General features: G+C 51.6%; 2 protein-coding genes across 5 annotated transcripts in view; one reads left to right on the forward strand and one right to left on the reverse strand.

Moving 5' to 3' along the window:
* The first annotated feature begins 3111 nt into the window (after positions 1-3111).
* PIK3IP1 (phosphoinositide-3-kinase interacting protein 1) lies at positions 3112-8528 on the forward strand. Its single transcript, XM_026682928.2, has 4 exons — positions 3112-3728; positions 4697-4876; positions 5305-5383; positions 7569-8528. Exons 1-4 carry the CDS (start codon positions 3476-3478, stop codon positions 7774-7776), a joined length of 720 nt encoding a protein of 239 aa, XP_026538713.2. The 5' UTR covers positions 3112-3475; the 3' UTR covers positions 7777-8528.
* The window catches only part of LIMK2 (LIM domain kinase 2), a 59959-nt gene continuing 43751 nt past the window's right edge, over positions 8337-24544 (reverse strand). For all 4 annotated transcript variants that reach the window (XM_087943069.1, XM_087943072.1, XM_087943070.1 and 1 more), the window contains 8 exons: positions 17953-18039; positions 17077-17208; positions 15885-15941; positions 15246-15311; positions 14025-14199; positions 12220-12275; positions 10675-10832; positions 8337-10368 (listed from right to left, as the gene is read on the reverse strand). In XM_087943069.1, coding sequence (XP_087799195.1) covers positions 10212-10368; positions 10675-10832; positions 12220-12275; positions 14025-14199; positions 15246-15311; positions 15885-15941; positions 17077-17208; positions 17953-18039 — 888 coding nt within the window. In that variant the 3' untranslated portion in view covers positions 8337-10211. The remainder of the gene's footprint in view (positions 10369-10674; positions 10833-12219; positions 12276-14024; positions 14200-15245; positions 15312-15884; positions 15942-17076; positions 17209-17952; positions 18040-24544) is intronic.

Genomic DNA, 24544 nt, shown 5'->3' on the forward strand with positions numbered 1-24544 from the left:
GCAGAAGCAAGAGGGGCGGGCTTTTTGGCAGGGGGAGGCCCCTCCACTTCCTGCCGTGGAAGACAAATGGGCCTGAACCCACGGACTAAGTGTTGTGGTGGTGGGGGGCCTGCTGTGCGGCAGAGACTGCAAGGAGCAGGGCAGGTGGGGGGGGAGGGAGAAAGAGGCAGACGAGCCCAGGAGACAGAAAGGCAACATTTCAGAGTGGCTGCCTAGATTCACTCCCTGTAAGTGTATCTGGAAATCTGTTTGCAGCTTCAATATTTTTATCCTGACTGGAATTGAAAGGCACTTTTCGAAGCACCCGTGGTTCCAGCTGCTTGGATTTGCCAACAATCTGGGATTTCAGGAAGAGCCTCACCCCCACCCCTAAATGCACCTTTGCACAGGTTGTGCAGGTAGAAGTGAAAAGGAAGGACAGTGGCCACTCTGCAAGGGTGAAGACTTACAGGCAGCTGCCTTGCCTTCAGCAGTAGGTGGGTGGGTGGGGGCTGCTGCCAGGCCAAGCAGGTCCTGTGGAAGAGCCCTAAGGCAGGCAACCGGCGGCCAGTCCGTGAGAGAGCTGCCCTGGGTGCCTTCTTGTAAATAGGCCCCATCCTGTTGTGCCCTTACGGTGTGGGACATCTTGGGGAACTCCGAAAACTTGGTTGGGATGTCAGTTAAGCGAGGAAAGGGGAAAGGTTGGGGTGTGTGTGTGTGATCAGTGAAGGACAACAGGAAAGGCTCAGGGGAGGGAGCCTGAAAGGCACTGCCAACCCACCAGGTCATCGTCTACCAAACCCAGTTTGTCCTTGCCCTGCAGCCAAGATCTTGGCAACCCCAGGAAGGTTGCTGAAGTTCTGCTTGGTGTTCGATAACACCGCAGATTCTGCCCCTAAGTAGGGCGGGGAGGGAGTCCTGTGGCTACGCTGAGCTGAACGGCTAAAAGCTTGCTTGGCACAGGAAAGGTAGTTCTGTTTAGAGTGCCAGCCTGGCAAAGGCCCAAGGCTGAAACTTGGCTTCCAACTGTCTGAGCAGTTGTGGTGGAAGCAAGGAGCCAAGAGGGGGCGGATTATTCGGGCATCTGTCATCGGCTTCCAAAAAAACAGCTCTTTGGGGAGGGTTGAGCTTTTAGCGTGGTGAGCCAAGGCCTCGGCTCCTCCAGGGCATCCAAACAAGCACTGGGAGTGCCCACAGCTGGTGCTTGGCACGAAGCCACTTTCTCCTGGACCTGCTCCTGCTTTTCCCCGAGTTTCTACTGCCACCTCCAAGGGCTGCTCAAAAGAGCATCTGATAACCTCCTTCATGGAACTTATGGGCAGAGAAGTTAAATCTTTTTTTTTAATAAATATTTTATTACACAAAAAACACTTAAAAACAATGAACGTAATGAAGACGGCTTGACATAACTTTTGGTCAGTATTGCACAAACATATATTTCCCTATATACAGTTGTTCATCTATACATTTGTTTGCTCATATATTACATTTTCCAGAATCATTGGTCCTATTTTCCTCTCATACTCTCAATACACTCTCAGCAATTCTTCTCCCAACTTAAGACCTTCTTTTCTGCTCCCACCAGTAATAGAATCTATTCCAAATTACATAGTATGTCAACTCGTCTTTATTTTTCATCTCTAAGGTCAGCGCATAATAAAATTTTGTTTATTACTTCGTCTTCACTCTGTATGTCTGTCTCCTCCCAGTTCTAGGCAAATGCTATCCTTGCTGCAGTAATAATATGTATAATCAAATGTAGCTCATCCATATTGTATTTTTTGACATAATTCCTAATAGAAAGCATTCTGGTACACGATCTAATTTAAAACCCATTTCCTCCAACTACTTCCCTGTCCTGAGCCAAAACCCTTGCGCTTTTTTGCAACTCCACCACTAGATGATAATAGGTTCCCCGTTCCATTGAGCATTTCCAACGATTTGGGGACTGGCTATTATACATCTTAGCCAATCTGGCTGGTGAAGGATGCCAGCAATAAAACATTTTAAGTAAATTTCCCTTATATGCAGTGGCCACAGTAATCTTTTTATTCCTTTCCCATAGTTTGAGAAGTGAAATCTTAGCTACACTCAATCAGTTCAGACCATGCCAGCCCCTGAGCTGCACTGCAGAACTTCTCAAGCACTAAAGGAGGAACATCTGGATCAGGCCGTGAGCAAGAATATTGCTGGATTGGAGTCCTGGCATCTTCACCCAGCAAAATGTGGATGCTAATGCCCTCCTGGCATTTGTCCTGCACTCGTGTGCAGATAGAACGTTAGCTACCAGACTACTAGCTGTCTTGATTTTATCCACCACCCCATTTCCTAAAAACATCCAACTTTGTGATGAAGGTTTGTACCCCAATGCACCAAGCACGATTCTGCTTGCCTGCAGAACAAGCTCAGCACCCAGAAATATTATGTCACAGTCCTGGAAGATCCACACCAAAGGCCTTGTGTTGATATAGAAGGAAACATTTCCACACTAGCTGAGCCACCTTGGGCTACCTCAGAAGCAGGCTGGAGAGGAGGTGGAGGCCAGGCCTCAAAGATGCTTAAATCTTTGTGCCCAGGAAGGAGGACGACATACGCAGCTCCCACAAATCAACACAGGAGAAACAGCACATGAGATGAAATGGTAGCATCTCTAGGCTGGTGATGTTTGTGCTGAGCTCCAGTTCTTAGGATCCTGCCACATCCTGGGGCGTCCTCAGCCCCTCATTCTGCTTCCCCCTTCCTGGCTTGAGCATTGGCCACAGCAGCACAGAAGTGGGCCTTGTCAATTCTCACATTCGGCTCTCGCTCTTCTCTCCCCAAGCCTTTGTCTCTTGGTGCACCAATGTGCAGAAGCAGGAATGACTCTGGGGAAGCTCCTGTGCTTTCCAAACCAGTGATCCTGGGACGACTCTGGCCAGATTTTCATAAAACCAAGTTTGGAACAACTTGCACTTACTGAAGGGACAGACCTGTCACCCCACACCCTCTGTTGTGCTAGAAACCGTAGTTCACAAACCGCCGGGAGCAGCTAAAGGCAAACAAAGCAACAACTGAATTGCACAAAATGAAACTTTATGTGTGAACTCAATGCAACTTTGCAACCATGCAGGTCATTTCAAAGGGCTCCTAATTCTGCCACCAACTCCTCTCCTTCGCCGAGGGGAAAGGGCCGAGGAGGAAGAGCAGGAAGCCTCCGGTTGGGCTCCGCGGACACAAGGGACTCGCCGCGCCCAACCCAGGCAGCGCCGCCCGTTGGCCGGCCCGGCCCTCCTGCCTCACCCGGGCTCGGCGGAGGAGCCGGGACAGCCGCTTTCCTCGCCGGGTCGCGGCCGGCTCAGCCGCCCACCTGCAGGTCAGGCGAGGGGACCGCGCAGCGCGACCCTCCCGAGCCCGGCGGCGAAGCAGCGGACCCAGCCCGGCCGAGCTCCCCTCCCCGCGCGAGGCGGAGCCGCTCCGGAGCCCGCGCCCCGCCCGCCCGCCCGCGTCGCCCTTCCAGATGGGCCGGCCCTGGCCGGCTGCGGAGGATGGGAGCCCCGGTCCGCCCCGCCAGACGGTCGGCTGCTGCGCGCAGGGAGGGCGGCCTGCGGGGCTGGAGGCTGCGCGGCGGCTGCGCGCTCCCGAGCACGAGCAGGAGCCGCGGGGCGGGCGGCCTCGGACGCAGCTCGCCTCGCCCCGCCGCCCGATGGAGGCTGCCCGGCTGCTGGCGCTGCTGCTGGCGCTGCTGCTGAGCCGCTGCTCCGGCGCCGAAGGTGCGTGGCTGGCGCGGAGCGGGGCCCGGAGGGGAGCGTCCCGCGTTCGCACGTGCGCTTTGCACGGGTCTGCCTGGCAGCTGCCGGCGGGGCGCTTCCCGGGGGCTTCCCAGGTGGGGCGCTGGGCTGCTCGGCCCGGGACGGCTGACCTGCGGCCAGCGCTCGGGGGGGGGGCGGCGGCGGACAAAGCGGCGCCGGGAAGGACGGGCGCGCTCTTCACATGCTCAGAGACCACGGCAGCACGCGCGGAAGGCACACGACGAACCCCCCGCCGCCGCGACGATTGCTCCCGAATACGCATGCTCGGCCCTTCGCGCGGGGCGGGGCGGAAAGGGTGACGTCGTGTTTTCCTCCCGAGTCCCCGCCCTCCACGGCTCGGGATTGGCTGGTCCTCGTTGTAGCGACGGGCCCCCTCCGGGGTGATGTCATCCCAGCCGCATTGCTTCGCGGAGTAAACAACCTGGCCCCGCCCCCGGCACGTGGTGTCTGCCCCGCCCCGCGCCCAAGCCCCGCCCTTTATCGGGGGACACTGGTGCCTTGAACTCCAGGTCCCATAACTGGGACGGTTGTCCGGGTCCCTTGTGCTACAGCTCCTATAACTCTCAGCCCTGCGGACCCGATGGCCTCCGCCCCCCGTTGGCTGCCTGAAATGAGTCGGGCTCCTCCGCGGGTGGCGGCCCTTTTCGTTCGGGCAGCCCGAGGGGAGGCGGCCAAATACCAAAATGGGACTCTTCAAATATAGCAGCTAATTGTTTTACTGATTGCTGGCATCATTTGCGGCCCCGGGGCCGGAGGGGTCCGGGTCCCTTCTGGCCCGGTTGGACTGCCGCCCCCGCCCTTCCCTGCCCGGCTGAGCCGCCTCTGCCCTCCCGGGACCTGGTCGACGGTCTCCCTCCATGAGCGGGGGGTTCGACTAGACGACCTCCAGGGTCCCTTGCAATTCTTGTTTTCGTACGCTTCCTCGGCAGATGCAACCTCCGCTCCGCCGGGCTCGCCGGCCCTTCCCGCCGGGACGCCCGCCGCCCAGGAGCCGCCCGAAGCCTTCGAGCCCGCCGGGGGCGAGTCGGGCGCGGTGCAGTCGGGCGTGGTGGGCATCAGCCAGAGGGTGAAGACGAAGCCGAGCGAGAAGAAGGACCTGGGCACGCTGGGTGAGCGGGCCATGCGGGGCCTCCCGGGAGGGTCTGCCGCGCTGCTTCTGCTGTTCGGGGGGAAAACTCCCCGAGCTCCTGGATTTGCAGTGCGTGTTGTGCAGGGAGGGGGAACACACACACACACACCTGCCTACCCCTGCAAAGTGGGGAAGAGCCCCTGGGTCCTGCGGAGCCCTTTGCAAAGACTGGCAACTAACCCAGGTTACTTCGGGAGGGAACATCCTGGAACAGGGCTCTCCAACCTTGGCAACTTTAAGCCTGGGGATTAACTTTTGCTGGCCGGGGATTCCTGGGAGTCGAAGCCAGGCTTAAAATGGCCAAGGTTGGAGAGCCAAGGTGTACAGGCTCAGATTGGGGGGGGGGGGGTGGAAGGGGTGGGTATCACTAACCTCCTGGCTGCTCTCTCTTCCCCCCCCCCACTACAGGCTACGTGTTGGGCATCATCATGGTTGTTGTCCTCATTGGCATCGGAGTGGGGATTGTGCTGGGCTACCTGTACAAGAGGCAAGTAGTGGGGAACAGCAGCCCTTGATGGCCAGGGGGGTTGGGGATGGGGGGGATTAATAAGTGGACCCCTCAGTCAGCCTCCCTTGGGGTTCCTGCAAACCCCCAGCCTCCACCTTGTCTGGAAAGGAAGCGCATGACGGTTGCAGGGTGTGTGTGTGTTTCTCTGCGTTTTCTTTCCTGTCTTAAGGTCTCTCTCTCTCTCTCTCTCTCTTATTCTTAGCGCTCCTCCATGCTTTGGAGCTTGGCTTTAGGCAGGTTCTTAGTGGGGCGGGGCCTCTTTTGTTCTAGCTTGAGGCAGAACCTTTGGGGAATTGGTCAGAAACCTGCTGCTCCTGCAGCCATTAACAGAATAACAGAATTGGAAGGGAGCTTGGAGGCCTTCTAGTCCAACCCCCTACTCAAGCAGGAGATCCTAAGCCTGGTCTTATACCTGTGCATTTGGTTTTTCTTGCCCAACTGCGGGACTTAAAACTTCTCTTGCCACTGAACTGCACCTTGTTGGATAGGGCCCAGTGCTCCAGTGTGTCAAGAGCCTTTTGAATCTCGAGTTCCAAAGTGTTAGCAATTCCCACCCCCCCAGCTTTGTGTTATCCTGTTGGGCCCAAAACCAAGAATGACACCCAGTGGTTCTTCCAAGCTGAGCTCTTTATTGTTTCACACCTATAGACACAATCTAGCCAGACTTAAGGACTAATCTGCATCTACCATACACTGTGGGAACTCTTAGGGAGGGGCTGCGCTCGCCCTCTTTCTCTCACACAGGATACGTGGGCTGAGTTGCCTCTTATTTCTCTGGAATGCACCTTCTCCCTCTTAGGAATCTGCCTCCTTACTTCATCCCACCACACACCTGCTGCAGATTTAGAGCTTAGAATAGAATAGAGCTGAAGGTCTTCTAGTCCAGCCCCTCCTCAAGCAGGAGATTCTATCCCATTCCAGACAAGTGTCTGTCAGTCTCTTCTTAAAACCCTCCAGTGATGCAGCTCCCACGATTTCTGGAGGCCAGCCGTTCCACTGGTGAATTGTCCTCATGGTCAGAAATGTCTTCTTAGTTCTAGGTTGCTTCTCTCTTTGGTTAATTTTGCGAATGCAACTAAAACCTGCACTCAGACTCTGAAATGTGTCCAGACAGTGTCCTGGAGGGCGACCTTTTTATGGGGAGGGGGGCTGGACGACATTCTGCCCACTGCTCCACAGATGACAAAGGGCCATGGGAGAAAACTGTGATAGCTGGGAGCAAATGAAAATTCATTTTCCATTAAATTGGGTGGATTGTGTGGGTGCGCGCCCCATTTACTAGGTATGGGATGGATTTAGGGGAGCTGTCTCTGGCTTATACCTGCCAAGGTTGGGTGTCTCTCATTCCTCAACTAGCTAAGGGAGTTGTCTGAAGCATTTGGGGGTTCATAAGTGGTGATGGAAAGGTTTCTAGAACGCCATTTGGGGAGCAGAGGAAAACTTTCCCAACCCAGCCGGGGGTTTCCAGCAGCAGCCTTTCCTGTTTCTCGGGGGCCATCGAAGGCCAAATGCAGCCCCCGCCCTGCTCTGTGTCGCTTGCCAGAGACACGGAAGGCGATTGGATCTGCTGCGGTGGCTGTGCACCCAGAACAAACTCCTTGGGGCACCAGTGCCACAGGACCGTTCAGGTTGCCTAACCTGGCTTGGGAAAAACAACACCTGCTGAAATTTATTTACAAAGTCTATTACTATTAATCTTCTCGTCACCCCTTATCGCCCACCTCCTCCCACTTATGACTGTAACTTTGCCGCTTGTATCCTTACGAGTTATATGGACTGTTTCCTAGTACGATTTGATTGCTTATTGTACCCGATGACTATCGTTAACCTTATGATTCAAGACTCTTGACAAAAATGTCTTTCCTTTTATGTACCCTGAGAGCATTTGCACCAAGACAAATTGTATTCTAAATTTATATTTAACGACAAAGAAATAAAGGTAAATGTAAATTTGACACACAAACAGTTTGTGGCAAAAGTGACTGCCTGAATGGGGCTCCTGGGTTAGGGCTGAAAGGTGAAAGCAGGGTGCTGCTGTGTCCCGTATCTGGGTAGACCAGGTTGCCCTGATCAAAACACACTTTTAACACCTGCTGAAGTTGTAGGTACACACACACACACTCACACACACACACTCACCCCTCTCCTCTTCGGTCTCTTCCAGGGGCAAAGACCTAAAGGAGCGGCAGGAGCAGAAGGCCAACGAGCGCGAAATGCAGCGCATCACTTTGCCCCTCTCGGCTTTCAGCAACCCGGCCTGCGAGCTGGTGGAGGAGAACGTCATTGTGGTGCACACCAACCCCACTCCGGAGGAGGAGATTCAGGGGGGGGACACTCCACTCATGGGCCAGGCCGGCACTCCAGGGGCTTGAGGAAGAGGCATCCCCTGCTGGACCCCTGAGGCAGACGCCTCTCCGCCTCTCCGTTTACCCCGAGGATCCATTTGTATTTTGCTTTTCCACTTGAAGGACAGGCCACCCGGACAGAAAAGCGCCCAGCGCTCGCTCCAGCCAGCAGCCGCCCTGCAGGTGGCCTGTTTGATGCCAGGGGCCAGGTGGGACTTTGGTGTGTTTTTTTTGCTGCCTCTGGTTCTCTTGTTGTGGTGCCTGCACCTTCTCCGAGCAGTCCCATGATTTGGGGGGCTTGAAGCTGCTGAAAAGGCTGCACATATAATACACGGCGTTTCCCTTAGAAGCAGCCGCAGCACTGCCAGCCCCCCAAGCTGGAGCCAGGCGGAAAGCCCCCCTCCCTGCTCCCCAGGGGTGGAAGCGGCCAGGCCTGTCTGAGCAAAGGGGAGATACGCTTGGGGTGGGTAGGCAGCACAGGAGGAAGGGAAAGGCTTGGAGACAAGAGAATCGCCCCGGAAGGGTTCTGGGTAGGGCTGATGCCTCTGGTGCCAGCAAGGAAGCAACTCCAGCTTTGCTTTTTAAAAAAAAAATAAAACCTTTTACCACTCGAGGGAGGGGACTGGGTCTTGGGGGGGCTAAAAGCCGAGAGATTTCTTAAAAGAGTTCTGTTTATGCAGGCTTAGCGGTTTTTAAAAATCTTTTAAATGTCTTTGGATACCATTTATTTCTAAGTGTTTTGAATACCTCAGACCTAAAAATAAAAACTATTCAGGTTGTGTCTTGTTTGGTGGGATTCACCTCCTGCCTACACAGCTATCCTCCCCCTTCTTTCCAGATGCCTCCTGTCCACGGCCAGGCTGCTCTCGGGGGCTCATTCCAGCCCAGACATTCCCCCCACCCACCTATCAAAAGCTTTAGGATTTGCCCCACCAACTGCCCAGCCCCCCAAGAGTCTTTTCATCAGGCTCTTTATGGAGTCACCAAAGAAAACCTCCGCCTCAGCTTTCCTGTCCAAGAGCAGGTCTGTTTTCTCCCCTTTTAATGTCCCTATTAAAAGCAGCTTCCCTCATTGGGCGTTACAAAGAAAAGCAAGTGCATTTGTGCAACGACACAAGCCCTGGCAGCACAACCACAAACTCAACAGTTGCCTTGCGGGAGTTGGGGGCTCTTTTTTCTTTGCAATGGAAATACTTGTCAACTCGGGAGTAGGAAATGAACCAGACCCACGAAATGCCAAACCAGGCTTCAAGAAATGTCATCTGCCTTCATCTTTGTAGAACAAAGTTTATTGCTTTTAATTTAGACAAAAATTGGTGCGTTTAGAACAGTCATGTCATCTTTCTTGACCGCATGATACAGGTTTCCTGTAGCTGGCCCGTTTATAGTGCATGTGCTTGTGCACACCTTTTAAGAATGAAATGAAATCTGGTCTAAGATGCACCAGACCTGGTGCAATCGCACCCTAGACCAGTGTACAATTTCGATTTCTTGTAGCATGAAAGGGGGGCGGGGGGATAGAAGACCCTCCAGATACCAGTGAACTATAACCCACAACCTTGGGACGTGTGGCCAGACCTGCTGGGAGATGTTCAACGTCCAGGGGTCTAAATATTGCCAACCTTTAAGTAGCCCTGAATGTATTTTGCAGAGAGGAGAGGGGATGCAACCAGCGCAGCTTCCTCTCTCTCCACCTGGAAGAGGGAGGGGAAAGGTGGCCCCAGCCAAGTGTTTCTCTGAGGGGCTTGAAATGGAGGACAGAGGTAGTGACTCTATAACGTGCCCGTCTTTCAGATCTGTGGCCCAAGTTGATTGCTCCACCCCTGGCCAGTTTGGGAATAGAAGGGCTTCCTTTCCAGGGATCCATTTCCATCAACCCCCTCCCTCAAATGGAGAAGATGCCCCCAACCCAGGTCTGTGTCCCTACAGCGCCTGGGCCACAGGGCAGACATGAAATAGCACACAGTGCATGAAGAGTTCTTTGGCCAGGCAGAAGGTGGTTTCGGAGATGTTCCTGGGAGACAAACTGCAAAATTCGGCCGTCTCCTCTGGAGAGGGGGGTGCACGTAATCGGGTCGCCCTCCCACTGCCTGGTCTGGCAGAACAGTCACAGTCAAAGGCAACCCCAAGGTTTGCATCCTGGTGGGCATCTGCTTTGTGAGCCCAACCAGGAGGCTTCACAACCTGTAGTGTATCGTGTTGGAAGGCAGGTCCGCACCCGGATTCCTGGGAACTCTCCCCGAAGGCAGAGCATCTGGACTGAGAAGCAAGTGGCGTGAAGAAGACAACGATGCTTTCAGGAAGTGCCCTCGGGGGCTGATGGTGGTGGAGAGAAGAGGCCGCCTTCCTGTTGTCGTCCCCCCCCCCAAAAAAACAAACCCCAGCTGAGATGGAGGCTTTTTCTGCTGCCTCCAGGACAATCCGTGCAAAGAAGCCGCACAGCGAAGGCCGAGAGGTGGGACTTATGTCAGATCGTCGGAGTGCCTGTCCCGAATCAGGCCAAACTGCATGCTCACGCTGTGGTCCAGTTCCTCCAGTTCTGAAGGGAGGGGAATGCCCAGTTCTCCCAGGTACAAAGAAAGGGCTTCAAAGGAATCCTCCAGTTTGGAAAACGGGGGCCTAGGAGAGAAGGCGGGAGAAGGGAAGGTAGCCGCGCTTCCTGCTTCCAGAGCAGCAGCCGCCATTAGCAGACCTCCCAGCAGGATGGCCAGCCTTTCTCCCCAAAGGGAGCTGGCCCTGAGTTTCCATTCTGTGCCCAGGTAGGGAGTCGCTTCTGCCCCAGCCTCTTAAGCGGCTGGGAAACCCAGGAGAGGATCAGCCATGGGGGGCTGCCTTGCCTACCTCTCCCTTGCCTAAACGGCTTGCTTTCAGCCCCCCCAAGGGCCCAGTGGGGCAGAGGAGGCACACCCACACCCACAGACTGACCTGCTCTCTGGCTCCAGCCTGCAGCAGATGACTGCCAGAGGGAAGAAGGCTGGAGGACAATCCATGGGAACAAACTTCTCCCAGAACAGCTTCACGTTGAGGCCAAAATCCAGGGTGCGAGGGAGGCAGTCCGGGTCGGCATACACTTGTCCTATGATCTGGAGGCAGAGCAACGGCCCGTCATTCCCTCTCCGGGCACCTCAAGCCGAGCGTGCGGCTCAGCCCCCTGCGGCTGCTTCTGCTGACTCAATGGTTCCTTCCAGAGAAAGGAGCCCCAGGCCTAAGCAGGGGGCCGCCGCAAGCACCCAGGCAGCCCAAGGCTGGGGACAGCAGGCTCCCTTCTCGCACCCGCTCTTGGCAACCTTCCCTGGGTGCCACAGTATCCGTGCCTGCTAGCCTGGCTTTTGCAAAGCAGATCAACTGCCCCCCCCCCGACAGGCAGGGAGGGCTCAGGGCCCTGCAACCTCCCCTACAATGGAAGACTCTTGCCACAGGACGAGGTGGGTTGGACTTAAGTTTGAGAAAATAACCTTGAAGCTATGGCTAAGATTTGAATGTCCAGGCCTGTTCTTGTCCCTGCCCTTCCCCCCAAATAGGAGAAAATTATATGGGTGCTTTGCTGGAATAACTACCAGAAAAGCAGGAAAAGGTTTTCACATATGGTGAATGGGCTCAAATCTTAGAAACTGCAGGGAAGGAACAGTCAATATTTACAAAAATTGTTAATCAGGAATTCAGAATGGATCTTCTGCTGGCTTCGTTTGAAATAAGCCACTGTAGAAAAATTGGAAGTCCGCAATGAGTACCGCAATATATGGTATGCTACCCAGACTTTCCCTGAGGGAGAGGGGTGGTTAAAAAATACAATCGATCAATTTTTGACACATGGTAGACTTTTAGTGATGAAAAATAAATTTGCGGTCAAAAACTGTTGGTTTGTTATCCCTGGGTTCGTTATCTCGGATGCGGGGAAATATGTGCTATTTATTTAAAAAAATTACAGAGTTGCTAGGCAGTGGGTCAGATGATAAACGTTCCTATTTCTTATATAATCTCTTTCTCAGAAAAAATATTGAAATGGGAGAACTGTTTGTGTGCTACTAAGAGTTCCACATTTTATCTTTCAGAGGATTCACAAGAAGTTAGCAAAAGGAGAGCTACCCTCAGCTCCCAGACGGGCTTCCCCTCCTGAAGTCTTCGCCCCCCTTCAGTCCAGAGACCGAGTCCATTGGCCAAGAGGGTCTGAACTGGCCAGCCCGTTTGGGAAATACGGAGGGTCAACCAGGTGTGACCATCAAAAGACCCCAATTGTGCAATCGTTGGCCGGGAAAGGGGAGCAACGAGCAGAGACCCATACCAGAGACAAACCCACTTCTGTGCTTGACCACGGAATCTTCCTCTGGACAGTCCAAAAGACGAGGTCCAAGCCCACCCTCACTTTTTGTCTCCGGTTCCCAGGTGCGGCCCCTGGCATTTGCCTGGATAGGATCGATCCTCCAGCCCCCCACCCCACCAATCCCCCTCCATGGGCTGGGCTAGGCTGACCTCGCAGAGCACGATCCCGAAGGAGAAGATATCCACCGTCTCATCGTAGCTCTGTCCTGCAAGAATCGGAAACAGCCAGGAGGGGAAGGCGCGTCGTTAAAAGGGAGACAATAGGGATGAAAACCAGCGCAGGGCCGGGGGTAACTGGACGCAGAAGGGAGCAGGGGAGAAGAGGGGTGGCCTGCCCTGCAGGGTGGGGGCAAGTGTCCTGTTTGTGTCCAGCTGCCAAGGAGCCCTGGGAGCCCCCATGGGACATTCCCCCCCTCAGCCTGCCAGGGGAGGAAGCAGAGAGAGAGAGGGGGGAGGAGAGGGAGAGGAGAGAGAGAGAGAGAGAGGAGAGAGAGAGAGGGAGGGAGGAGGGAGAGAGAGAGAGAGAGAGAGAGGGAGAGAGAGAGAGGGGAGGAGGGAGGGAGAGGGGGAGGGAGGGAGGGAGGGAGGGAGGGGAGGGAGGGAGTGAGGAGAGAGAGAGAGAGGAGGGAGGGAGGGAGGGAGAGGAGGAGGGAGGGAGAGAGAGAGGGGAGGGAGGGAGGAGGAGAGAGGGAGGGAGGGAGGGAGAGAGAGAGAGAGAGGGAGGGAGGGAGGGAGAGAGAGGGGGAGGGAGGAGGGAGAGAGAGAGAGGGGGGAGGGAGGGAGGGAGGAGAGAGAGAGAGAGAGGGAGGAGGGAGGGAGGGAGGGAGGGAGGGAGAGAGAGGAGGGAGGGAGGGAGAGAGAGAGGAGGGAGGGAGGAGGGAGAGGGAGGGAGGGAGGGAGAGGAGAGAGAGGGGAGGGAGGGAGGAGAGGGAGGGAGGGAGGGAGGGAGAGAGAGAGAGGGAGGGAGGGAGGGAGAGAGAGAGGGAGGGAGGGAGGAGGGGGAGAGAGAGAGAGAGAGAGAGAGCTTCCCGTCAGTGTCAGGGCGGCTCTTCCGGGACTCCCACGCCCCCCCAAAGAACATCAGGCCCAAAGCCAGCAGGTGGATGTCTTTCCCCCCACCAAATGGGGAGGGGTGGGGAATGAGGGGGAGGGAGGCCAGTCAGCCTTTGAGGTGATCCAGAGAAGAAGGACCCACCGGGAGCACTAACACTACTTTCATTGTAAGGCGACAGTAACACAACCTGGCAAGTTTGACAGCACGTTTCCCCCCCACTCCCTTACTTTCCCCTTCCAGGGAGCGAGGGAGGGTCCCTTCCAAGGTGCTCGCTCTGGCCCCAGGCCTTCCCTGGGCTGAGAGAACGCCTGGCTGCGGCTCCCAAGGTCCTTGCTGCATGCCACTAGGTAGTCCTTGACCTTGATTCCTTAGCAACTGTTTCATGGTAGGGTGGGCCTATCTTGGGGCTACATATGACCTGGAATTGAAGTTCCAACAGTCTCACATAAACACCACGGTCATGTGAGTAAACTTTGGGCGCCAAGGTTACATTTACAGTCGTTTACAGCAGAAGTCTCCAAACTTGGCAACTTTAAGACTTGTGGACTTCAACTCCCAGAATTCTCCAGCCAGCTATGCTGGCTGGAGAATTCTGGGAGTTGAAGTCCACAAGTCTTAAAGTTACAAGTTTGGGGACCCCTGGTTTACAGCATTCCCCATTCACGTGACTCTGTTTTACAAACGGTTTTGTCAAAACTGCACCCCTAGCAAACCAGAGGTTCGCTTAAGGACCACCACAAAAAAGGCCGTAGACTTTCAACAGTCTTAAGGCGCCTGTTCCAGTCTTAAGGCGCCTGTGCAGAGCCCGCCAGAGGACAGTAGCCTAAGCCCTGGGACCGGGCTCTGCCATGGGGAGTTTGGGAGGCTCCTCTGTGGAGTCCAGGAGTCGGGGGGCTCCTACCATTCAGCATCTCGGGGGCCATCCAATACGGGTTCCCGACCACAGTGTAGCGCTTCCTCCGGTCGCTCTTGCGCAGCGTCCGCTTCTTGGCCAGTGGCTTCTCCAGGGAGGGCCTCTTCCTCTCCTCCACAATCAGCCGAGAGAGGCCAAAGTCTGCGACTACCACTGTGTTGTCCTGGGCCAAAGACGAAGCAAAATCCACAAGAATGAGCCAGCCCTCTAGGGAAGGCCCGGACCGTTTGGGGTAGAGGAAGCCCCGGTGCTGAAGGCAGGCACCGCTGTGCCACGTTTTGGGGACCCATTTCGTACACGTGGCATCAGCACCACGCAGGGGCACAAGAACCGAAGCTCTCCCCTCCAGCCCTTCTGGCCTTCACATCACCTGCAGTTCTGGGGTTCTCAAGCATGAAGGTTTTTCAACTGTATTGAAATTAGATCAGAATTAGATCCAAATGCACACAAAACAATGAAAAACCTCCAGTTCAGGCTTTTTCTCCAATTCATTGGCCCAAATTTAGCAGCGTTAAGCCTCGTGGACTTCAACTCCCAGAGTTCATCAACCAGCTATGCTGAGCTATACTGGCTGAGGGATTTTGGGAGTTGAAGTCCAGAAGTCTCAAAAGTTGCCAAATTTGGAGATCCCTGATTTATATCTTCCTTGACTTGTTAAGATCAATGAACGGGCTTTGATTCATAAACTGCATGTTCCACAAGCCACAATATTCTCAAGGAAAGTGATTGTGGGCGTGTTTGCAATTCTCCCATTCAAAGTGGGATCCGTGGCCAAACCATCGGTAGTAACCATCGGACGGATTGGCATTCATGCTTCTCAAAAACACTATTACAGAGTATTTCCTTCCTGTCTGGAGACAGGGATCCCCAAATTCCTTATCAGGCGTCAGACAATTCTTCCTCGGTGGTCAAACGCTTGTTTTGGGCTCAGCCCCATGCAAGATCTCAGCTGACCATTCTTTGGTGCTCTTGGTTATTAACAACAAGAGAGGAGTCGATCTGCTGCAACCTGCCGACATTAATCACCTTGTCCCTGGCTCCGCCCTCATGGCTGGTGCATCGTTAGGTGAGAATTTTGTGCCAGTCCCATCTGAGGCTTCCCAGGGAAAGAGGCCAAAGAACCAGGGGAGCCAGTCTCCTCCTATGACTTCAGCAGGTGAGCAGGAAGCAGACCTGGCCAAGCGCACCCCAAGCAACGCAAGCACTCACCAGTTTGATCAGGCAGTTGTGGGAGTTCAGATCTCGGTGAATGATGCGCATGGAGTGCAGGTAAGCCTGCAAGAGGGAGAAGCCAGAGGTGAAGACGAGGAGCCATTAGCCCCAAAGCTCCGCCTCAGCTGCTGTCCTAGGAGCCTTTGGCGCTTGCCTCTGCCGGCAGCTGAGCAGCCCAAAGGAGGTCCCAGCCCTCCTAGGAGGAGCCGATGCCTGGAGGCAAGGCTGCTGGAGAGTCAGAGGAGGGAGCCACCTTACACCAAGGAGACCCCCAAGAGCTGGGGTGGGGCAATGGACTGAGACGGAGGACTCAGATTCTAGTTCTCATTGAACCCAACCCTCCTCATCGGGTTACTGGAGGGCTAAAAGGCAGCCAGATCTCGTTCTTCGGGCTTTGACCTTCCAAGAAGCAAACCAGCTCTTGCATCACCCTCGCTGCTTTGTAAAACACATGACTAACTGAACCTCAGGTGCTCCAAGGACATTCTGTGACTCTGTACCAGTTTCAACACACCTTCTGACCCCTGGCTGAATGAACTGGCAATCCCCACTCTCTCTCCCCTAGGCAATTCACCTTTTGCCCTCAGACCCACCCCCTTCACAAGGCCAGGAGGGGGTCCAGGAAAGGGGGCTCACCATTCCAGAGGCAATTCCTTTGGCAAAGCTGACCTTCTGTTCCCAAGGAAATGGATCCTGCAAGGAAGAAAGAGTCCCTTCGTTAAATTGTCCTCAAGGCAGGGAAGGCGGCCAAGGGTTTTGCCATCACAGCAGTGGTGGGCATGTAAAAGCCGACAATTTTTTACTAAGGTGTAGAGCAGAATGCAGATAGGACATGAAACAGGTTTTTCTGCAGGCGATTCCTTCAGTGCATGCCGGGAATTTCCTCCTCTTAAGGAAATCTTTGAGGAAGAGGAGGAAATTCCTCCTGTGCCCTGAAGGAATTTCATAATGATAACCTGGCAGGTTGCAAAGGAACAACGTACACACAGAATCACATTTTTTCCAGGAATGTTTCTGGGCTCCAAATGAATCCTCAAACGAGTGTTTAGAAAAAACAAGAACAAGATGACCTTGATGGGAAAAACCCAGGAAAAAACAAAGCTGGAACACTTTTTTAAGTTGAAAAGAGCAAAATAACATTTGAAAGCAGCTCAGGCAGGTGTCTCCTGAATTCACCGGATCTTAAGGAGGTGGCGAAGGTCCAATCAGATTTGCAAGACTGATGGTAATCCCACTAGGCTGACCAGCCAGGAAATCAACTCCTCGGAAGGTTAAAACTATTTCTATTCAAATGGGTTACAATAACAGAATCTTCCCAGTGAATTAGAGGGAGGTCTTCTACCTGAGCTGCTTCTGGATGCTAAGTTCTTGCTGTTGTTCTGGACTTCCAATACGCTTCAGTCACTTTTGCCCAGGCAGCAGCAGGCCCTGCCCAGCTCCACCAAGGCCGTCTTCCCCTGGTCTCCGTAAGGGGGCCATTTTGTGACTGTCAATGCTGACTATGTCACCCATCTTGCAAAAGGCCCACGATTTGCCATCAAATTTCACACGGCCTAGAAGGGCTACCCTTGTTCCAAAATGAGCAATTTGAAAGGAAGCAAAGCAATATCAGGTACCGGTGGGCTCCATACACACTAAGCCCAGGTTTGTTGCAAAAGTCACCACTGCCATGTATTTAAGCCAGAAACCAAACCCTTTTTCTTTTCTTTCGTGATTCGTGAGCCAGCCAGGGAGTGGGGTTGCACTTCCGGATGTTTTAGCTGCTGCTTCCACAAGGCTCTTCCTTCCCTTGGCCCAGCCCACTGAGGCTGCAAGAGGCGGCACCCACCACGTTCCGGAGGAAGTCCTTCAGGGTCCCCCCTTCAATGTACTCCGTGAGAAGATTCAGCTTCTTGTCCTTGTACAAGACTCCAATGAACTTCAGGACATTGGGATGCTCCAGGCTGCGCATCACCTTCACCTGCAAGACAGGGAACACCCCAAAGCTTGGAATAACAATTCCTACCAACCTGCCTTCCATTGAGGACCTGTATGCTGCACGAGTCAAAAAGAGGGCTGTGAAAATATCTACAGACCCCTCACATCCCGGACAGAAACTGTTTCAACTCCTACCCTCAAAACGACGCTATAGAGCCCTGCACACCAGAACAACTAGACACAAGGACAGTATTTTCCCAAACGCCATCCCTCTGCTAAACAAATAATCCCCTCAACACTGTCCAACTATTTACAAAGTCTGCACTACTATCACTATTAATCTTCTCATGACTCCTTATCACCCATCCACTCCCACCTGTGACTGTAGGACTGTAACTTTGCCGCTTGTAACCTAACGATTTATATTGACTGTTTCCTAGTATGATTTGATTGCTTATTTGTATCCTGTGACTTTTCTTAAGTGTTGTACCTGATGATTCTTGCCTCTTGACGAATGTATCTTTTCTTTTATGTACACTGAGAGCATTTGCACCAAGACAAATTCCTTGTGTGTCCAATCACACTTGGCCAATTAAAAAGAAGAAGGATTCTATTCTATAAACCGAGGCCAAAGTAACTAATGCTGATGCACCCAAAGAGATCAGCTAATGTGCTGCTCAGTCACTTTCCTCTGGTGCGGCCTTAAGCCACCAGGCTGCTGAAAGGAAGTGCTGGAAGGAAGTGCCTGGACATCTTCAGGGCAGCCCTTCCCAGAAAGGAGACTCACCTCGGTTAGGAAGGTCTTCTGGGTTTCTTCATCACAGCGAATCAGTTCCTTCATCACCATCACCTTTCCTGTGGCTTTATGAGTCACCTGGTGAACAGAAGAGCATCACACCTTTTAAGAGGAGAACAGGGGTTCTTCTGTCTTGGCCCTGTTGAATCACTTTTAATTCCCTGCAATTCTGCCTGGAGCCCTGGGATAAAAGCCCAACCACAGGTTGACGAGGGAAAGGAACGAAGCCAAACTTGGAAGGTGAAGAAGATGGCTAAACACATTATTTCCTGCTGTGACTGGGGTTTCCCTTCTGCTCCACCAAGATTTGAAAGCGTTGCTCCATGGAGGAGTCAAGATCTCTGCTACGGCTGCAGGCAAAACAACAAGCAAGGGAGAGGTTTGACATGAAGGCGGTCAGGAAAATCCAGGGTGGGCTGGCACTGGGGAGAGCTTCTTCCTTTCTGCCCTTTAACCACAGGTTGCCCTGTGCAAATTTGCATCTGCAAATTTGTTAAGTTCCCCTTCTATTCCCTCATCTAAGTCGTTAACGAAGATACTGAAGAGTCCTGGGCCTAAGACGGGACCTTGTGTGATCCCACTGCTCACATGGAGGGAAGTAAGCAGTGGGGTGCCACAAGGTTCCGTCTTAGGCCCAGGACTCTTCAGTATCTTCATTAACGACTTAGATGAGGGAATAGAAGGGGAACTTACCAAATTTGCAGATGATACTAAGCTGGCAGGAATAGCCAACACCCAAGAAGATAGGCTCAAGATCCAGATGGATCTTGACAGACTCGAACACTGGGACCTATCTAACAAAATGAAATTCAATGTAGAGAAAAGTAAAATCTTACACTTAGGCAAGAAAAACCAAAATGACACATACAGACTGGGTGAAACCAGGCTCAATAGCAGTAACTGTGAGAGGGATCTTGGAGTCTTAGTGGACAACCAGCTAAATATGAGCCAACAGTGTGCAGCGGCAGCCAAAAAAGCCAATGCAATCCTAAATTGTATTAAGAGAGGGATACAATCAAGATCAAGGGAGGTACTAATACCACTCTATAAAGCCTTAGTAAAGTGACACCTAGAATACTGCATCCAGTTTTGGTCACCACATTATAAAAAGATGTTGAGACTCTAGAAAAAGTGCAGAGAAGAGCAACCAGGATGATGAGGGGACTGAAGGATAAAACATTATGATGAACAGTTGCAGGAACTGGGCCTGGCTAGTCTAGGGAAGAGAAGGACCAGGAGAGACAGGAGAGCATCTTCCAATATTTGAAGGACTGCCACAGAGAGGAGGAGGGGGTCAAGCTATTTTCCAAAGCAGCCGAAGGCCAAACAAGGAACAATGGATGGAAACTGAACAAGGAGAGATTCAACCTGGAAAGCTGGCTGAGGAACTCTGGGAGTTGAAGTCCACAAGTCTTAAAGTTGCCAAGGTTGGACACCCCTGATGTAGGGTCTCCCGCTTGGGCAGCGGGGTTGGACTAGATGACTTACACGGTCCCTTCCAACTCTGATTATCTGTAATCTGAGAGTAAAGACAACTTTACACTTTTCAACCTGAAAATGAAACAGATCCTGTGCTTCCTTCCAAGCACCGGTATCCGTGTTTCACTGGAACTTTTTCCCCACAACTCTGGGCAGAGGGAGGCCTCTGCTGCTCCTTGGCTCGTGTGTTGCACCGGAAGGCTTTTAAATGCCTTCATGGCCCACAAAGGAAGAAATTATTTGCTTTCTGCTTAAAAACTCCCCTTTCTACCAATTATACATGGGGGGGTGGGTATTTTTCATACTAGGATCCCAGGACTGGTGGTGCTCATAACAGGAGCATGGAAAACCTTTTGTACCTGGAGCATTATTCTTGTGCTTGAGAGCTCCTCTTTTTTTCTGTTGGGTTGGCTGGTTCTGCTCAGCTAGGAGGCCAAACTTGCTTCCCTCCCTCTTTCCTGCCCCCAGAATCCTGTGCAAGCCAAGCGCTTTCTAAAGGAGACTAAGCATTGTGCAGAAATCGTGATGTGAAAGGAAGCCGTTGATTCAAGCAGCTTTGCGCACCAAGGCATCCCCACAAATTTCATTAGCCAGAAGAATTTTCCTCTAGCACTTGGAGAGAAATCTGTAACCTTTCATCCGGTAGCTTCTTGCTAGCGTTCTTTGCATTCACAGGGCTATGCACTTTTTCTTTTTTTAAAAAATAAACAAATTCCCTGTAACCCAAGCTGGGAAAGTTTGTAGGAGAGTCAAGGAACTCTTCCTCGTGCTCTGTTGTTAATCACTGAGCTGCAGCAACAGTGACATTTTTATGGCTAGGAAATGTGAAGCTGGCAGAGACCAAAAGTTGGACTGCTTCAGAAACCTGTCAAAACTGACAGGTCGAAGGCTTTGCTCAAACCCCAAAGGCATTTAGCAAACAGCAGCGCCTAGTGCAGTTCAGCTGTGCTTCCCTATCCCAAATCTTGCAAGCCAGCTCCTCCCCGCCCTTCCCAGCAGCTTTGGAGTCAACAAGGCAGACAGGGAGGGGAGGGGACCTATGAACAGGCTGCACCTTTTATTGGGCTGTTTTCCCCCTGCAGCCTTACCGACAATGGCCTACACAAACAAGACGTGAATTGCCAGGAGGCCTTTCAAAGAAGGATATGAACACCTAAGGTGAGGTGGGGGGGGGAGGCAGAGACCCTGTCAAACTGCAGAGGCCTGTCCAGAGTTAAGCAGGAGGGCTAGCAGGAAACAGGGGCCTCCAACCTTGGTGTTCTGACCAAGGCTTCTTGAGACTGTAATTAGGTTCATGCTTTTTATTTCAATGCTGGGAATTACGTTCATTCCCAGCCTGTAATGAGTCCCACACATCCCTTGAGATAAGCACCCACCTTTCTCTCCTTTGAATTGCTGCCAACAACTAGAGTGCCAAATGGATTCTAAAAAAACCAACCGAAGTACAAAGTCCACACAGAGCTTCAAGGATTCAAGGTCATTCAGAGTGAATGACCTTGCTTCCTGCAAAGGTTTCTCTACCTTTGCCTGTCCTTTATACCTTATGGGAGGGGCTAATCTCTCCCAGCCTTACTCCCGAGTTGCCCCTTTTGTTTCAGTTGCTCTCACCTTCTGGCAGCTCTGTGCACACGCGCACTGGGAACAGGCTCCCCTTGTTCCTCTGCCTCGCTGCTGCCAGACTCTGAAGGCTCCAAAGGCAGCAACTAACTCCAAGATGATCTTGGCCCCATCCCTGCATCGAATGCAGGACCCTCGTCCAAGTCCTCTCCAGACTCCAGGACTGGTCCCCACTCTTCCCTGCTATCTGATTCTGCTGCCGTCTGTACAGGCTGCCGGCAAACTACAACACTTGGCAACTTTTAAGCCTTGTGGATTTCAACACCCAGAATTCCTCAGCCAGCTATGCTCCCAGGAATTCCAGGAGCTGAAGTCCAGAAGTCTTCAGTCACCAAGTTTGGAGAGCCCTGATCTAGTGCAAACTGTCACCCACATATGGGATGCTTAAGAAGCTAAGAACAGTCTTGCTGGATCAGGCCAAGGACCCTGTTAGTCCAGCATCCTGTTTTTCACCATGGCTGACCAGATGTCTCTGGGGTGTGCACTAGCAGGAGATGGCCAACCCCACTCCTTTCCCAGAGCTCTGTGCCAGCAACAGGCATCTGGGGACAGGCCAGGAACAGGGAGGCTTCCAGGTCAATAGCCCAGGAATTCATCCAGTCACTCCAGGCAGGGCAGACCAAGGAAGGCTAAAGCTGCTTTGAAAGTAGGATTGCAACAAAAAGCAGCCCTTTCCATCAACCCAAAGCAAAACGCCTCCAAAATAAAAAACAAGGAAGTCCAATTGCCTCCGGAAAAAGCTCCTTTGGGACAACCATGACCTGGAGGACTGAGAATCCTGACTGAGATCATTAGCTGTACAATTTGCAGTGAACATCCTTTGAATAGTGTGGTAGGAGGAATGGATTTCCAGAGGAAAAAAGTGCAGACTACAAGAACCAGGAGCACCACCTCCAGGTGGCCTCAACAACCCTCTAAAAGGATGCAGATGACCAAGTGTCTGCAAGGAATATAGTAAATCCTTCCGTTCCCCACTATCAAGTCAGAGCTGAAGAAGCTTCTTGGATGAGAAGGGAAACATCTTCAAAGAAAAAAAACAGAAAGTCCAGTTGCCTCCTGAAAAAGCACCTTTGGGACCACCATGACCTGGGTGACTGGATGAGAACTGCTTTCCATCAACCCGTTTGTTCAGCAGATCCTTCTCCCAAGTCCTGTTGGGTTGCCAATTCCAAAAACATGTATGTCAATTCACACATGTATGTCAATTCACACCATTCAAAAAGAACTCCCAACCACCACCATCACCTCCACTTCTTCCTCTTCCCTCTTAAATGTTCACAGCTCAAAAGCAGGTGCTTTAATTGGGCACAGACCTTTCCAGTGTCAAGGTTGAAACCTCAAGGTCAGTGCATCATGCCTAGCGCATCAGGACAGGTTACTTGGCCCCACAACCACACATTTAACTCCCTTTTAGGGAATTCATATAGTCCAGGCGTGGACTTGGTGATCTAGGGCCTGGAATTACATAGGAATGTAGCTCCTCTCCAAGAGGTGGGAAAAGAATGATAGATGTCATAACCTCCACAAAGCCCAGAAATAAAGAATTGGGGTTTACCTGAATCTCTCCACATGCAAAGGCTCCCATTAAGGCAGGGGTGGGGAACCATGTGGCCCTTTTATGACTTGTGGACTTCAACTCCCAGAATTCCTGAGCCAGCATGGCCCATTTATGGCTGGCTCAGGAATTCTGGGAGTTGAAGTCCACAAGACATAAAAAGGCCATAGTTCCCTACTCCTGCTTTAAGAGGATTCGATCTAAAATAACTTATTCGCTTCAGCATAAATTTCTCAAACTATCACCCAATACAGAAGAAAAGCAAGTTCAGGAGAAAGACCCCTGAGATAAAACTAGTAGTAAGTCATCTGTTGATATTAAAAAATAACATAAATTTCTCAGACAGTAATAATTTTAGATAATATTTCCCTTTTTTGTCTTTCTCATTGATAATTGTAAGTCTGGCATGTTATGCAGCAGGTGACTGACCATCTGTCTGAATTCTGAAGTCCGGATAGTGGACCTGACAATAGCTGAAGACAGCAGAATAGAAGGAACTGGAGAAGATAACAAAATATAAAGACCTGAAAATAGAAATAGAGCGACTGTGGAAAGAGAAACAAAGGTTGTAGCAATAGTAAGAGGCACATTGGGTGCAATCTTAAAACAACTAGAACACCATTTGAACATTATCAGTGTCAAGAGTATATTCATGAACTGGAATAGAGCATGGTAACAAGGCCAGCCAATCAGAACTGTTAGGAAACTGAAACTAGAATTAGCCTAGGCTGGAAACTGAAACTAAAAGTAGCCTAGGCACGGTTGGTTATTAAGCTCTGCAACTCTGCAGCTATGTTTTCTGCAGCTCTAAAGCTATGCTAAGCTCTGAGCCTGTCTATTGAAGATGAAACCACTTCTCTCCTCTTGCTTGCCTGCTGAACTAAAGTAAAAGAGAAACTAACTTGCTTGCTGAAGACTGGAGCTCTGCTCTGAACTTGCACCGTGTTTCTGTCTGAGTTTGCCCCATGTTGGAGAAATCTACAACTGGTTTGTAAAATCTACTTATTATGTTTATAAAGATGTTAAAAGAAGCATCAGCCATCTGTGGTTATTTTTCTAGCGCTGAATTAACGCTGCAAAACTCTGAATAATCAGCACTAACAATTTCACCATCAGTCAATTACAAAAGGCAGCTTAATTTGGAACAACTTACATCCTGCAACAATACTTTTAAAACCATCAAACTTCCACACCTGCCTATCCCAGGTGCTTAGGAAGGACTTGATAGGCAGATAAAAATGTCAAATCCAGTCCGAACATCTGGCTTGCTTACTGTGTGATGAAACAAATATCTCTTAATATTACAACTCCTAACACAGTGCCTAAAAACTGTTTCTAACAGCCCATACTGTAAAATCCATAAATAACTTCAATTTCAACAAAAATAGAAGAGTTAAAGAGTTTCTTTGATGGGCTTATAAAAAACATTGCTAAAAATACAGTCATATCATTTGACTTTAACCTAAACCGCTTAATGGGAAAATACTGGCAGAAATAGAGACTGTGCTCTCTACCTATCAACACAAGGAAACTGTTTTCTATATGCTAGGAGGACAGTATCTGCCACACTGAATTTACACCAACTTCACTGCCAACTGCAAGCAATTTGATGGTAAGAGGCTTCCCAGCTATAAAGGCAGAAAGAGGTTTAGCCACCTGGCTATTCCAACAACCTTCCTGAGGATGAGAATCTGTCTGAGGTCCTTTGGAAATATCCTTATGTGAGTCTAGACAATGTGAGAGAACTCTCTCAAATAGAAGAAGTTGGGGTTTTCTCCAGGATTTCCACAAAGCCTCTAATAGGGGATAGACACCAAATACCAATCAGCCCCCCGCTTTTGCTGTGGACTGAAGAACCTGTGCTTGGTCCCTCTGAGCCAGGATCAATAACCACCTACTGCCAGATGTCAGAAGGGGAACAGAAGATGCATT

Source organism: Notechis scutatus, chromosome 13 (genome assembly GCF_049901735.1).
Source record: "Notechis scutatus isolate UNSWTSFEM ecotype Mainland chromosome 13, rNotScu1.2, whole genome shotgun sequence".
Lineage (NCBI taxonomy): Eukaryota > Metazoa > Chordata > Lepidosauria > Squamata > Elapidae > Notechis > Notechis scutatus.